The sequence below is a fragment of the Dromiciops gliroides genome, chromosome 3, assembly GCF_019393635.1.
Source record: "Dromiciops gliroides isolate mDroGli1 chromosome 3, mDroGli1.pri, whole genome shotgun sequence".
Classification (NCBI taxonomy): Eukaryota; Metazoa; Chordata; class Mammalia; order Microbiotheria; family Microbiotheriidae; genus Dromiciops; species Dromiciops gliroides.
This window is the reverse complement of record NC_057863.1, coordinates 578,691,097-578,705,833: the sequence shown is the minus strand read 5'-3', so window position 1 is coordinate 578,705,833 and position 14,737 is coordinate 578,691,097. Positions and strand designations below refer to the sequence as shown.

At 37.0% G+C, this 14,737-nt stretch overlaps 1 protein-coding gene across 2 annotated transcripts in view; it reads left to right on the top strand.

Annotated features, from left to right (window-relative positions):
• Positions 1-9,515, top strand: part of SERTM1 (serine rich and transmembrane domain containing 1) — a 30,755-nt gene extending 21,240 nt beyond the window's left edge. For both annotated transcript variants that reach the window (XM_043999128.1, XM_043999127.1), the window contains exon 2: positions 5,826-9,515. In XM_043999128.1, the coding sequence (XP_043855063.1) occupies positions 5,997-6,320 (324 nt within the window). In that variant the 5' untranslated portion in view covers positions 5,826-5,996 and the 3' untranslated portion in view covers positions 6,321-9,515. The remainder of the gene's footprint in view (positions 1-5,825) is intronic.
• Positions 9,516-14,737: the final 5,222 nt, after the last annotated feature.

Here is a 14,737-nt window from a genome sequence, read left to right as displayed (position 1 = left end):
AGTTTGCAAAATCAAGCTGAGACCTCAACTATTGGCTAGTTTCCTGCTTTATCTGATATAGATCTTCTCCTTCTGTTCTTTGACATATAAATCATTATCTTTCCCAATTGCTCTTTGAAATTTCATCGTACAAATCCTGGTCATCTAACCAAAACCTAGATAGTGTAGGCTAAAAAATGATCAGGACTTTTTGATTATGTTCAGTGTGGCCTGCACTCTGAGCATGATAAACTACAGGGGTTTTTTCTTTAGTATCTGGGCATTTTTGATTGGTGATTGTCAGCAGCACCTAGTCAGCAGATTCTCAGACAATTTTGTGACAGCTTCTTGCCCAGAGGAAAGCTGACAATAGCTCTGCCTTTCTCCATGGTTCAATTCCTAAACATAAGAGGATACAACTTTTCTCCATAGAATGAAATGTTTTCCTCTTAATAGCTCCAAAAAGGATACAATTTACTGTCTTACAAGTAAGGAAATTGAGGCAGGAGAGGCATTGAATGACCTTTGGTTAGTGGAAGGGCTAGGAGTGAAAGCCCCTTCACCTTGAGAAGCTGTGTGGTTTTCTTCTGTGGGAGCCTCCCCAGCCAAACTTATTTAATCAAGGATTTTAATTTTCCTCATACCTTGTTTGCTTTGTCCCAGTGTTCTCCTGAGTTAGTTTGTTGAATGTGGAAAAAAATAAAGTTGACTGACCACAAAATGAATCATTTCCACGGATTATGATTTATAATGTTAGGACGCAGCTGTCTCCTTCCCAATCACCCATACAGTGAGTTTCTGAAGGTGGCTTAGGAAACAGCATCGAAATCCAGCTGCTATAGCCATTATGTGTCACCTGAAAGAAGAGGCATTTGGAGAAGTAGGGCAGTGAAAGGTCGAGGGTATGCATTTGAGATGAAGTCTCATCTATGGTTTAAATGCAGTGTGTCTGGGAGGTACCATCCAGAAAGGATCAATCTGAAGAGCCCTTTATCCCAGAGGAATTGCGCATTGATTGGATTTCACCTCTGCACTGACATCCTGATCTCAATGCTTCATACAGTCCTACACATAAACATGGGAAATCAGGATTTTGTTCATTTCTCACACATCACTATCATCCACACACTGCAGAATAAAATATTTAAATAATAAAATGAAGCAACATCCAATTTTCAACCTAAACAAGAAAATAGAAAAAAATTAATTCTACCAAATTTAATGTATGCTGTCTTCTAGGTTAGAGTATCAAAATGAAGTTGATGTTGCCGCCATTTTAAATTAAAGTAGTGACTTGAAAATTATATTAAATCCCAAACCTTACTTTCCAAAGTAATTTAAGGAGAAGAATGGAAAATCAGGATACAATATTTCTTTGTTCATTCTGTATCATCATATTAAGTTTATCTGGTAGAAGAGATGTTTTACATAAATCTTCCTTTACTATGGGCTTCCTATATAATATTTCAATAGGTGACATTAACTCACAATGTGCTGTTTTCAAAAACCTTTGAAGGTTAAGCAAAAATTCTCTTTGAATTCATTGTTATAAAGGAAATCACTTTGATATTGATCAGTTTTCTCAGCACCTAGAAATAATGAAGCCTCTTTTGTTCTCTGCAGCTCAGCTGCTTTATAGAATGACAGTACCTTTGTGCCTCAGTTTCCCTACCAGTTAATAACAGAGATCATTAGTTAAAATAATGAATATTTATATTGAATGTTAAAGTTTATGAATTTTACTCTTTATTATTTAATTATATATTTAGATTGTACTTTAGATTGAACTTTCAAGTTCACAGTGTTTTCCATTATCACATGATAATATAGTATAGTATATGTATTGTATAACAGCATAAATATAAGATATTGTTGGGGCAGCTAAGTGGCACAGTAGATAGAGCACTGGCCCTGGATTCAGGAGGATCTGAGTTCAAATCCGGCCTCAGACACTTGACACTTACTAGCTGTGTGACCCTGGGCAAGTCACTTAACCCCAATTGCCTCAAAAACATCTATCTATCTATCTACCTAAAAGATATTGTGGCATTCTATATATAATATCATATATACTATATTAGGTCCTATACAATAGTATAAAATATATAATATAGCATAGTATATAGTATAGTAATGATATGGTTTATAGTATTACATATTTAATGGTAAATATAATTCCTGTACTAAACTATAGTACATCTATATGATATATGTATTAAACCATATATTCTTTATGCATAGTATATGTACTACATATACTATGTAATAGTATGTATAGTATGGCACCTAGGTGGCTCAGTGGATAGAGCACTGGAGTCAGAAAGACCCAAGTTCAAATCTAGCTTCAGATACTCAATAGCTGTGTGACCCTGAGCAAGTCACTTAACCTCGTTTGTCTGTTTCTTCATCTGTAAAATGAGCTGGAGAAGAAAATGGCAAACTACTCTAGCATCTTTGCCAAGAAAATCCCAAAATGGGGTCATGAAGAGTTGGACAAGACTGAACAACAATATATATGGTATACTATATGCTATGGTATTTTATAGCATAGTATATAGCATAGTGTAAGATAATATATAATACAGTATTAAATAATATAACATAGTAACTAATATTTATATTTATATAACTTTTTAAGATTTACAATTTGCTTTTAACACAACAGCCCTATGAGCAAAGCTGGATCATACCTGCTTTATAGATAAGGCAACTAAGGCTCTTAAAGGTTGAGAAATGGGTGGTAGAGCCAGGACTCCAAACCAGATCTTTTGATCCCAAACCCTATGATGTGTGCATTCTATATTACCTCTAGGAAAGTCTACCATAATGGGAGAGCACTGGATTTAGGGTCATCAGACAGGATTTAGATCCCGACTCTGTATCTGGCTACCAAGGTGACCTTGAACAGGGACCCATTTCACTGGGACCCATTTTTCACATCTGTAAAGTGAGGGGGTTGGGCAAAATGTTCTCTAATTTTCCTCCCAGTTGTACTTGAGCCAGACTAGAGAGTTGAGCTGCTACACTCATGTAAAGCAGCCTTGTCATACAATTTAAAAAACCCAATGTTACACTCAATATCCAACTCTAATTCTTCCTTTATTTAGGACTGTTAAGAGCCCGTGACAATCAAATGGAGTAAAAGTCACCAGGCAAAGCATAATGAGCTGTAGGAGGCAAATTATTTTAGGTACTACCAAGATGTTGTCACTGGCCTACCCAGAGGAACTTGCTAAGACTCATTAGCCTGCCCTGACAGGGACAGCTCCCTCAGAAGCTGCTCCTTCCTGGGGATCATTAGTGCAGCACTGCTCTGGTCATAAACAGTGAATGTCAGACTCCCGAAGAATCACATATTTAATTAGATCTGGAGAACAGAGAGGAAATGCAAGTTTTAAAGGTAAAATGCAGGACAGAGAGAAAAGGAATGGTGCCACAGGAACTGTTTTGCCACTAGCATTGTGCCCTTAGGGGACGAGATTTAGACAATTATTTTGAAATGATATAATCCTCTAATGAGCTCAGTTCTTGACTTTGCACCAGGGATCAGACCTTCACTGGATCACAGAATCTCCCATTAGGAAGACAGCTCGGAGCTTGTCTAGCTCTACCCATAGCTAAGCAGGAATCTTTTTCCAACATCCCCAACCAGTAGTCCTCCGGCTTCCATATGGAGACCTGCTTTCAAAAAAATCCCATTCCTCTTTTGGTGGATTATAATTATTAGGAAGATTTTCCTTTTATTGAAACAAAAATTGTCCCTCTGTAACTGCTACCAATTTCTCCTGGTTCTACTCTCTGGGGTCAAACAGATCAAATTGAATCACTTTCCCACATGAGTCCTCCAAATACTTGAAGGTAATCATCATGTCCCACCTTCCAAATATCCTTTATCCAAAGTCCTTTTATTGATTCTCATATGTACTGTAACCTTTGACCAACACCAACACATGGTCACGTCTAAGAGAGCGTGTTCATTGTACCACTTCTGTATCACTTAATATCCGCTTGCATCCATTTAATTACCATTCCTGTATTCTATAGGGTGATACCTAAGTTTCCATCTAATGTATCCATAGTCTTCTAGGCAAGAAGAAATCAATAAAAATATATTGTTTTCCTGCATTCTACCCTTCTCTCTTTTTAATTCATTATAATTTGTTTCTACCTCTTTTTTCTCCCCTCATCTTACTCCAGACCTACCTTTTTCTTAATTTCCAAAATACTGAAGCTATATTTGACCCTCCAACTTATTAGCTATGTAGATGTTCAATAATAGGTCAATATTTCTGGGTGACTTGTTAGATTGTCTTCTTTTCTCCAAACCAAATATTCTCGGTTCCTTCAGCTGATTCTCCCATGGCATAGTTTCAAATCTTCTCACTGTGTTAGCATGCCCCCTTTGGAAATGTCAGTGTCCTCTGTGGACATGAAAAAAGAGTCTTCTACTGATCTTCTCTATAGGTGTCTCTTTGCATATTTAGGCTCACCCTCTAGTCCCCAGTGGCTTTAATGCCTCATTGCCCTAAACTGAAAGTTTCTTGTACTTGCTTTTAAGAAATGCCAGAGACTCTGTCCAGAGAAGGAACCCAGATAATTATAACTTCCACCCAACTGTATTCTGTAAAGATCACTGGAATTAGAGTCAAAAAGACCTGGCTTCAAATCTTGCCTTATTAATTTACTATCTACTTAACCCTGGGCAAGTCACTTTGCACCTCCTGGACTCATTTTCCTCACTTGTAAAATGAAGCTTGACTCAATGGCATCTGAGGTCTCTTCCAGTTCTTACTTTATGACATCTCTATCTTTCCTTAGGGGAAGTCAAGATAAAAAGAAATACTCTCTGCTCCTGTAGAGAGATTGTGTTCTCTGATCTCCACCACACTTTAGCTCAAACCTACGCACCAATATCAACCTTTTTTTCCTTTCAAGTATGAAAGGGATATGGCAGCTAGGTGGCACAGTGGATAAAGCACCAGCCCTGGATTCAGGAGGACTTCAGTTGAAATTCGGCCTCAGACACTTGACACTTACTAGCTGTGTGATCCTGGGCAAGTCACTTAACCCTCACTGTACTGAGAAAAAAAGTATGGAGGGGAAAGAAGAGAAAAGGGGAAATAGACACAAAGAAAAGATGCAATATGTATAAATTTTGCTTAGTTCAAGTTAACAACTGACAAGTTAATTCATGGAAATGATGGGAAACAGTGATTTTCTTACCTTGAGTTTAGAAGAACCAATATATGATGGAGTAAGCTTCTTTCTAAAATCACTTGACAGGTTTGGGGTACATATTAAAATGTACAAACATTTAGACATCATCTTTGTCCTTAAGGAGGCTACAGTCTAATAGGAGAAACAAGATAGGCAACTGTGATCCCAATAGAAACTACAAATGCAATTTTTCCCAGAGTTCGCAGATAGAGGAGAGTTGGTCTGGGGGTGGGCTGATGGTTTTCAGAATTGGTGAAATTTGAATTTCCTGGAGGAGGTAGACCTTGATTTGAATCTTTGGGGGCCTGTGCACAAAGCTTCATACTGCAGCATGTGTTGAAATTGCAACAGATGGAAGACATAAGAAATGTATTTTAATTTTATCTCTGGCAACTTAGAGAAATCTAGCACCTAGTGTACTGCGGAGAGATAATAAAAGTTCATTGTCATGTCGTTGTTCATAATGTGGCAAATCATACTTGCTCATAGGGAAGAGTTTGGGCTTTGCTCCTGCTAAGTTTAATAATCATGTTTCATATAGATATACCTTAAAAAAGGAAAGCAAAAATTCAGAATTATCTCAGATGTTTCCTGAGCAATCTAACTCAATTCTTTCTGTTTTCTTTCAGTTCCAGTGGACACCAAATCCCCAGTTGTACTTGTCTGGAAAGCAAGACCCTCGGCTCAGATAAAACAACCTGCTATTTATGCCAGCATTCCCACAGAAAAATGAAGAACTATAGAATCTAACCCCTATCTGAGTAACTTCATTCACTCATTCTGATTCTCACACCACAAAGATGTCAGACCCTGACCCTTCATCTGGATTTGTGGGCAGTGTAGAGAATGGAACTTTCCTGGAGCTCTTCCCCACCTCCCTGTCCACCTCTGTGGATTCATCTTCTGGCCATTTATCCAACGTCTACATCTACGTGTCGATATTCCTCAGCCTTTTAGCATTTCTGCTCTTGCTCTTGATCATTGCTCTGCAGAGGCTTAAAAACATCATCTCATCTAGTTCCTCCTACCCTGAGTACCCTAGTGATGCTGGGAGTTCATTCACTAACTTGGAAGTCTGTAGCATCTCCTCTCAGAGGTCTACTTTCTCCAATCTTTCCTCCTGAAGCAAAACAAAAGAGAACACTTTGGTGCTGGAGGGGGTTAGTTGCATGCTATGGTGACTCTTTAAGGCCATCGTGGAAGAGATGACTCTTTGAGCTCTTAGACTACCCCTCATCCCTTAGTCTCAATTTCCCTTTTTAGTTAGCAGTGCTTTTCATCTCTGAACATAATGCTAACACAAACAGCTTTAAATATCTAGAAATGATAAGGGGTTTTACACCCCAAAACTGCCTCTTAGTAGAGGGATTCATTAATTCCATGGCATTAGACACTCACATGCTCACCTGTAATTCACCTCATCTGTGTGATGTTGGACTGTGTGCTTCTGGACTTCATCTTTTCTGAAAAACTATTTGACCAATGGAGCCAACCAAAATTCCAGTGTAATTTGTGGGGTAGGGGATTGCTATTTAGAATTATTCTGTTTCCACCCCCCCCAGCATTTGAAAGAACATTTTCCATGAACCAAATGGAACCAAAAGCAATTTCAGTTTGAATGGCCCTTGGGAAATTTCTAAAAATTTGGAGAAAGGCTTCAAATAGTTTAATTTAATTTTAATGAGCCAAAACTATATCTGGGCAGGATTGGGAAGAAATTATTTTTCATAGAGCAAGATGGGAATAACTGTAAGCGTCAAATTGTCAATATAATCAGTCTCTTGGGGGGTTTTCCTCCACTTATTTGTCTCAGATCCAGTATTCCATGTTTTTTATCATTCGTTGTGAGGATAATTATGAATTTCAGGCATATCCCAGCACAAATCAAAGAGTTGGACTCTTGTTTCATACCTGTGATTTCTGTCAATGGGAATTAAGCACATGAAGAATAGACTGTAAACATATCATACTGTCATGACTTACAACAGACAACTTGATTGAAGTGTGTTCATGTATTCAGTTTTATACTCTTTCCACCTTACTGCAGAATTATGTGAAGGTTACAAGACATCAGATCGACATTGACTCACATTAACTTGAAAGTGTTAGAAACTGAAATGCAAAAGCTATGTATGTGTTCTCATTCAAAGCTCTAAATGAATGTTGCCTCCCTTTTTACTGTTGTCATAGGCTATCCAGTACTGTGAATTTGAATTGCAAGATGAGGTCTAAAGTTGACATTTCTATAAGTGTAGGCTGTGATAGTAAGACTAAGAGAAGGCAGGATGGTTCCTGGGGCCTGCCACATAAATGAGTACAGGTCTTGCACATGAAAGAAATTAAACTACACCAAAAGGATATCTGGCTCTTAGAGAATAAGAATTTTCTATGTAAATATAAGTCCCCACAGCATAAATGCAGGACTACCACTACTCACTGCCATCAGGTGCCTCATTGCCAAGGTCATGTGCATACATGGCAACTCAAATGACCATTTCTTGTTCAATTTTTGTTCTTGTTCTAATTTTTACAGTCCTCTTCAAGACCAATTCCTACCCATTTAAAGATTTCTAAGGCAAATATGGAAGGCACCTTCATAATCTAGCACAACCATTGGTTTGGCTGCACAGTCAAACCTATTTGGTCAGGAGAATGGCACCCAAAAAGTGACCATTTGTTCTACTCAAGATTTTTCAGGACATAGACATACTGGTTATGTGGGTAAGTGTGGGAAACTTGGAGGACTTGTAAAAGTAGAGGGCCACAAGGTTCTTAACTTTAAATATAGTGAAGGATGAATCAGGCCAAAGCCATCTTTAGCTAACTATATGTTCATAAATGGCCCAGGAGTTGTGCGTGGTTGCTACCTTAGGTTTTGTGAGCTTGTGCAGAACTCTCCTCTATCACCACATAAAGTACAGCGACTCATGGATGAGGGATTCAAGAGACAGGAAAAAAAATGAAATAGAGACCTGCTTTTTATGCAAATACTGCTGCTTCTCTCCTTTTATGAATGCATTTAAGTTGGATCAAACACGCAAACATATGTGTTTACAATATGGTAATGCCATCTCTATGGCATAGGACCATGCAGATTTCAAAGGGACAATTTTAATTACTGAGGAATAAGATGAGATAAAGTGGCTCTGAAAACATTTAAAAAATTTTCTTCAGCATCATCTGAAAATAATTATGATGCCTTTTTCTTTTAAAAAGAGATAGATACAAAAGTCCCTATTAGAAGAGCTATTCACAGAAACTACCATTCAAAGAAAGTATTGAATTGCCAGGACACATCCTGAAAGAAATGTGGTCGGCAATAATGGTTCATTGCACTCAACTTCATTTGTGATAAATGACAACACATTTGTGCACATTTAGTAGAAGATAAATTCTATTTGTTCTTCCCAAATTTGCCAAGGCACCAATACAACTTGAGATAGGTTTGTTTTCAGAATATTAAAGGTGTTCAAAAGAGTTGGAAGTTTAACTGATAAATAAAAAATAAAAACTGGAGCCCATCCAAAGTCTGGTTCATTATTTTTGTTGCTACTATGACTGCTACCACTACTTTGTTGCTGTTCAATCATTTTAGTTGTCTTTGACTCTTCATGGCCCTGTTTAGAGTTTTCTTGGCAAAGATACTGGAGTGATTTCCCATTTCCTTCTCCAGCTCATTTTATAAATGTGAAAACTGAGGCAAATGAGGTTAAATGACTTACCCAGGGTCACACAGCTAGTAAGGGTCTGAGGTCAGATTTGTACTCAGGTCCTCCTAATTCCAGCCATCACAGTATTCACTCCTTCACCTAGTTGCCCACTATCACTACTACTATTTTGTCCATTTGATGGGGGTGATATGTATATGTATATGTGTGTGTGTATGTATGTATGTATGTATAATTTACATATATCCACATATATGTACACATATACACCTCTACACTTCTCTCTTGTTCTTGCATTCTACATATATATGTAAACAGGTATGTGCAGATAGATATAGATATAGATATAGATATAGATATAGATATAGATATAGATATAGATATAGATATAGATATAGATATAGATATTCACACACACCTACATGTAGTCAATCCTTAACATTCAAGTATTTAAATTTTGCAACTTCAAGTATTTGTGCGATTTTATTAGTAACCTCATTTTCACTTTCATGTTCGCAACTGAGTACATTTGCTGCTATGCACCATAGAGAAAAAAATGAGAGGCGTGATGCACAAGTTAATATCTGCAAAAAGGAGGAATGCCTTTATAAAATTGTTCATGAATTTGCTCCAAAAAGTGCTAAAGTAATCTCTTGAGTATGCAATAAAAGAATTGAAAAAATGCAAAAGCGGCTAAGTTTGTGGGTAAATGAGATGGTCACCCCACCCTCTCATAGGCATTCACTGCTGAGTGAGCATCCTGCCTCCCCTGCTTCCCATGAAGCTGGGCTCACTCCTGAGCATCCCAGTTTGGAAGGCTGCTGAGTTGAGGAAGGGGAGGAGATTGCCCCCATCACTGCATCCAGTTCAGAAAGAGATGCACCAGTAAGGAGATTTGAAATCAACCAGGGCCAGGGACTCAGCCTAAGGCATGTGCTTTTCATGGGGAAATAGTTCAACCACAGAGTAGAAAGGGAGAATAGAGGTGTCAGGTTGCCCTTTTCCCTTTTTTACCTGGGGTTCTTCTGACAACTCTGCCCCTGTCCCTCTCCTTCTTGTTCATTTTCTCCTTTCTTCTTCCCTGCATTTTATGGGTTATTTCATAATTACTATATTAGGAAAAGTGCATATTATAAGAATTAATGTTTTGTTATATCTTTATAACTTTTTATAACATATGCATAGCTATATTTATATACTTGTATATGGCATATATCTATATTTATATATGACTTTATAACTTTTATAGCTTTTATTATACCTTTATAACAAAATATATGCAGAAAAGTGTATTTTGAGCAATCTCTAGTGAAAGATTATAGTTTTTGGGGATGTCAGGTACCTAACCCTCTTATTTCCTATGGGTTCAATGTATCAACACTTATTTTTGACTTTCACACCATTTTCTAGGAATCATATCCTTGCAAAAGTTGAGGATTGACTATGTTTGTTTATCTCCAACAAATTCAAGTGATGATTCAAATGAAGGTCAGATACTGCTACATTAAAATTTAAGCATGAGATGTTTACTTCTTTTAAAACATTACCCCCTAAAACTATAAAAATTATCTGGCCTATATTTTTATGAAAATATACAGTTTCTTATTTGTGGTCCTCTTTTCTTTTGAATAGCTGACATATATTGGCAGTCTACTTCCAATCTTCTGTTTCACCCTCTCTGTAATTCTCTGAAATCTTTGAGGCAGACATCATTTAGATTTCTGGACTTAAGTCCTAATTTTTTCACCCATTTATTTCACCCATTTCACTATTTTTTGTTATATACACGTTTCATTCCCCTTTCTACTCATTCTTTCTTCAATTCATATTCTGGCAAGATTGGCAAGTATCTGGAAATGCCAGGTGGTAGTGGTACTGAGTATGAAAATACATCTTCCAAATTTGCCATGCTGAGGTTTCTTGGCATTTGCCCTAGTGTCCTGGAGAGAATTCAGTCCTAAGCACATTGAGTTGCCACAATTCTAGTATTTGATATATTACTGTACAGCACCTCCCTTGTGCCCCCAAACCTTCCCTTACTTATCTCTCTTTAGAGCACACTCTAGTCATTTTCTTTTGAGCCACACTCATTAAATTCCCTTGTAACAAAGAAAAACGTTTAAACAAAACTAACCTACATAAATGGAAACCATCTGATGGTTCCTCATCTGTACCAAGGAAAGACCACTGTATTCGAAGTCAGAGATACTACTTTTGTGATATCAGAACTAAATTTCCTTACCTGTAAAAATGAGGGGGCTAGACTAGATGTTTTCTAAGGCCCTTTCTAGTTCTAAAGCTATGATCATATGACCTCTCTCTACCAAGAGGAAGAAAATGTACTTCGTCAGTTCTCCAACATCAAAACTGGACGTCACAGTTCTTCCCAGTTTAACTGCCTTTTAGTGCAGTTTCCATTTGCATTATTATAGCCCTTGTACATATTTTTGGTTTCTGCTTTCTGCACTCTGCATCCGTTACAATTATATACAATTTTTTTCAGCCCTCTAATTGATGAACACCTACTTTGTTTCCATATTTTTGCTATCACAAAATCTGCTACTATCAATATTTTGGAATACATGGGGCCTTTGTTTCTGTCTTTGATCTCCTCAAGGTCTATGCCCAGTAAGCAGCAGGACAGGTGAGTCACAGGGTAAGAACAGTTGAGTGACTTTGCTTCCGCAATTCTGAACAGTTGTCATAAAAAAGTTGGACTAATTCATAATTCCAACAGTTTATTAATGTTACTATCCCCATAACATTGATGATTTCCTTCTTTTATTATTTTTATCATTTTAAGGCAGCCTTACACTTGTTTTAATGTGAAATACTACTATTAGTAGTAATCAAGAACAATGTTCAGTGTTGAATATTAAATATAGTATTTTTACCCATCCTCCTACAAGATAAAAAACAGGTCAGAGACATCAATAATAACCCCTATAATTTGTACACCCAGATCAGAGAAGATTATTTCTGCCTCTTGTACCAGAAGTAGGTACCTCACAGAAACCAGATCAGAGAATGGATAGGAAAAAACACAGTAACAATTTATTTTGTCCCAAGAAGAAAGAAACCATGATCATGTGGAGACTCCCCTCCGAAGAAGGGAGTTTAGAGACCCCTCTCTTTCTGAGGGTATATAAAGTTTATTGTCCACTGATTACAGGGCATTGTCAGTTTCAATAGTATGATACAAAAATCAACCCAGAAGCAAAAAGCAGTTTAACAATTTCAGTTATAACAAGTATGGAGGTTATACCGAAGCATCATGATAAGTTTACAAGATTGCAAAAAAGGGTTTGGCAAGGATGAGGACTCCCAGATGTCACCATAAGATATGGACTTACTATCCTGAGGGAAAAGAAGTCACTAGATAGGGTGTTTTATCTGCTAGCTATCTGGGTTCAGTTTAGAGTTCAGTTGAAGGACTTTTTGTTCTTATTAATCCTATTAATCCAGGGTTTCATAAAAAATACTTTGGAATAAAAAGACACCTCCATCAAATCAAGGTGATCCATATATTCATAGCAATAGTTTGCAACTATTTTAAAACTTTTTTTCATATATTTTAACCACTTATCTCCAGGGCAATGTCTTTTGGTCTTATGTATTCATATCAATTCTATACTTTGTATGCAATGACATTTTTTCTCATTTGAACATTTCTCTTCTTGATCTACTTGCATTGATTTTGTCTTTGCAAACCTTTTTTTAATTTTATGTAACAGAAATTTTCTATTTCACACTTATGATCATTCCCTTTATTACAGCCTTATTTGGAAAAGTTTCTATCCCCAGTTCATAGTTATGAATGTATCTCCTTTTGTTCTCTATCTTTTTAATAATATAACCTTTTATATTTATATCATGAATCCCTATGAATCTTACTGTTGTTTCCCATAGGTAGTGCAAGAAAGTGTTAGACTTGGTGGTTTTGGCAGGAAAGCATGGTTTATGTGTGATCTGTAGACAGTCCTAGTAAACAAGTTCCAGAGTCTAGGTATGCCTGATGACCAAAATGTTTAGGTTATTGTAACTAGTGATAGATCCTTTCATTAGAAATATTGTTTGTTACCTACTAGCAAAAAAATTTTCATAATTTTTTAGCAGACCTGTGCTTTCATTATCAAAGGGAACTCCTAATGAGGAAATTCTTTCTACTAATAAAGATCAGTGCTTAGAAAATTGTCTGGGTCACTGAGAGGTTAAATAATTTGTCCAGGGTCACATAGATAACATAGGTGGAAAAAAATTCTGTACTCTAAATTTAAGGCATAAGCCAGCTAGAAGCAATTTTTATTAATTTTTATTAAATTAATCCAAAACAAAGACGGGGAAGAAAGAGACAAAGACAGATTATGTTTCTACAAGCATTTAAAAATCTAACACAAGATAACTTTAAAGTTATAATTCATGGTGCTCATAAATAAGACAAAATTCCACAATCAAGATTTACAAAGGGTTCAGAGGTTAAGTAGTAAGCTTAGAACAATATTAAATTAAAATATTGGTTAATTATAGAGAATCATTTTTTTCTAAACTATTCAATTCATCTTTGACTCCATCCTCTAAGTGGGTATTCTTAACCTGAAGTCCATGTACACTTCTCTTCCCCAAGGGACCAAGAATTTATTAATTTCAGGGAACTCATGAATTTGAATGGGGGAAAAAATCACATTTTTTTCTCTAACTTCTAACTGAAATTTAGCATTTCTTTCAATTACAAATGGAGGCAGCAATCATTATTCTGAGGAGTCCTCATTGTCAAAGAACTACACACACACACACACACACACACACACAGAATCTCCTACCCTAAGGATTCGCCCTTCCGCCATCTCCAACGGTGAACTTTAGAGATACTTTCATTAACTGAAAGAATTAAATATGTCTTCTTTCTCTTAGATGGATCATTAATTTAATGTAATCAAGACTTGGGCAAAGGCAGTGGGGTTGGGGGGGCTACTAATCTTAAGTAGATCAGTCAAAAGCCTCTGGCCCTTGTGGGTCTCTCTCTCATTTTATTCCAATTCCTTCCCACCACAAAAAGAGCAGCCATAAATATTTTTGTACATGTGGGTCTTTTCCCCTTTTTTATGATCTCTTTGGGAAAAACCCTAATAGTGGAATTGCTGGGTCAAAGGGTATGCACAGCTTTATAGCCCTTTGGGCATAGTTCCAAATTGCTCTCCAGAATGGTTGGGTCAGTTCACAGCTCCACCAACAATACATTAGGCACTGCTCATTTTGATATGGACCATGCTCATATCATGCCAATCAATGGACTCGAATGCTACTGGCCAATTAGCTTGGGTCAAGGTGCAGTGACCCACCTCTATGTGAGAGGGCATAAAAACCCTTGGGGTAAAAAGGGTCACTCTCTTCTCTTCCCTGCTCTTCTCACTTTACCTCTCCCCATCCTGGAATTTTTATGCTAGGCCTGGGACGCTGAAGGAGGCAGCCACACCCCACCCCCCTCACACACACACACTCTCTCTCTTTTCTATCTAGGTATGTAGGGCTTCTGAACTCTAATTCTGAAGAATGTGCTCTCTTTCTTTGCTAATATTTAATATGCTTTAAGAAATGTTTAATGCCAGAGACTGGTGCAATAGTCTCTAATTTATAAGTAGCAATGTATTAGAAACCCCAGCTAAGTTACCTAAAACCCAGAACAGAGATAGGCACCCCCATATATTTTTGAACAACATAGGCCTTTGACAAGGGAAAAAAAGAATTTTGTAGAGAACATTGTTTTTCCAGAAGTTTGATTATTTATATGATTTCTCATTAGGGTGAGAGCAAGGACTTAAGACTAGAGAAATATTTATTTTTTAATAATTCTAAAAGATAGAAATGGAGAGGCT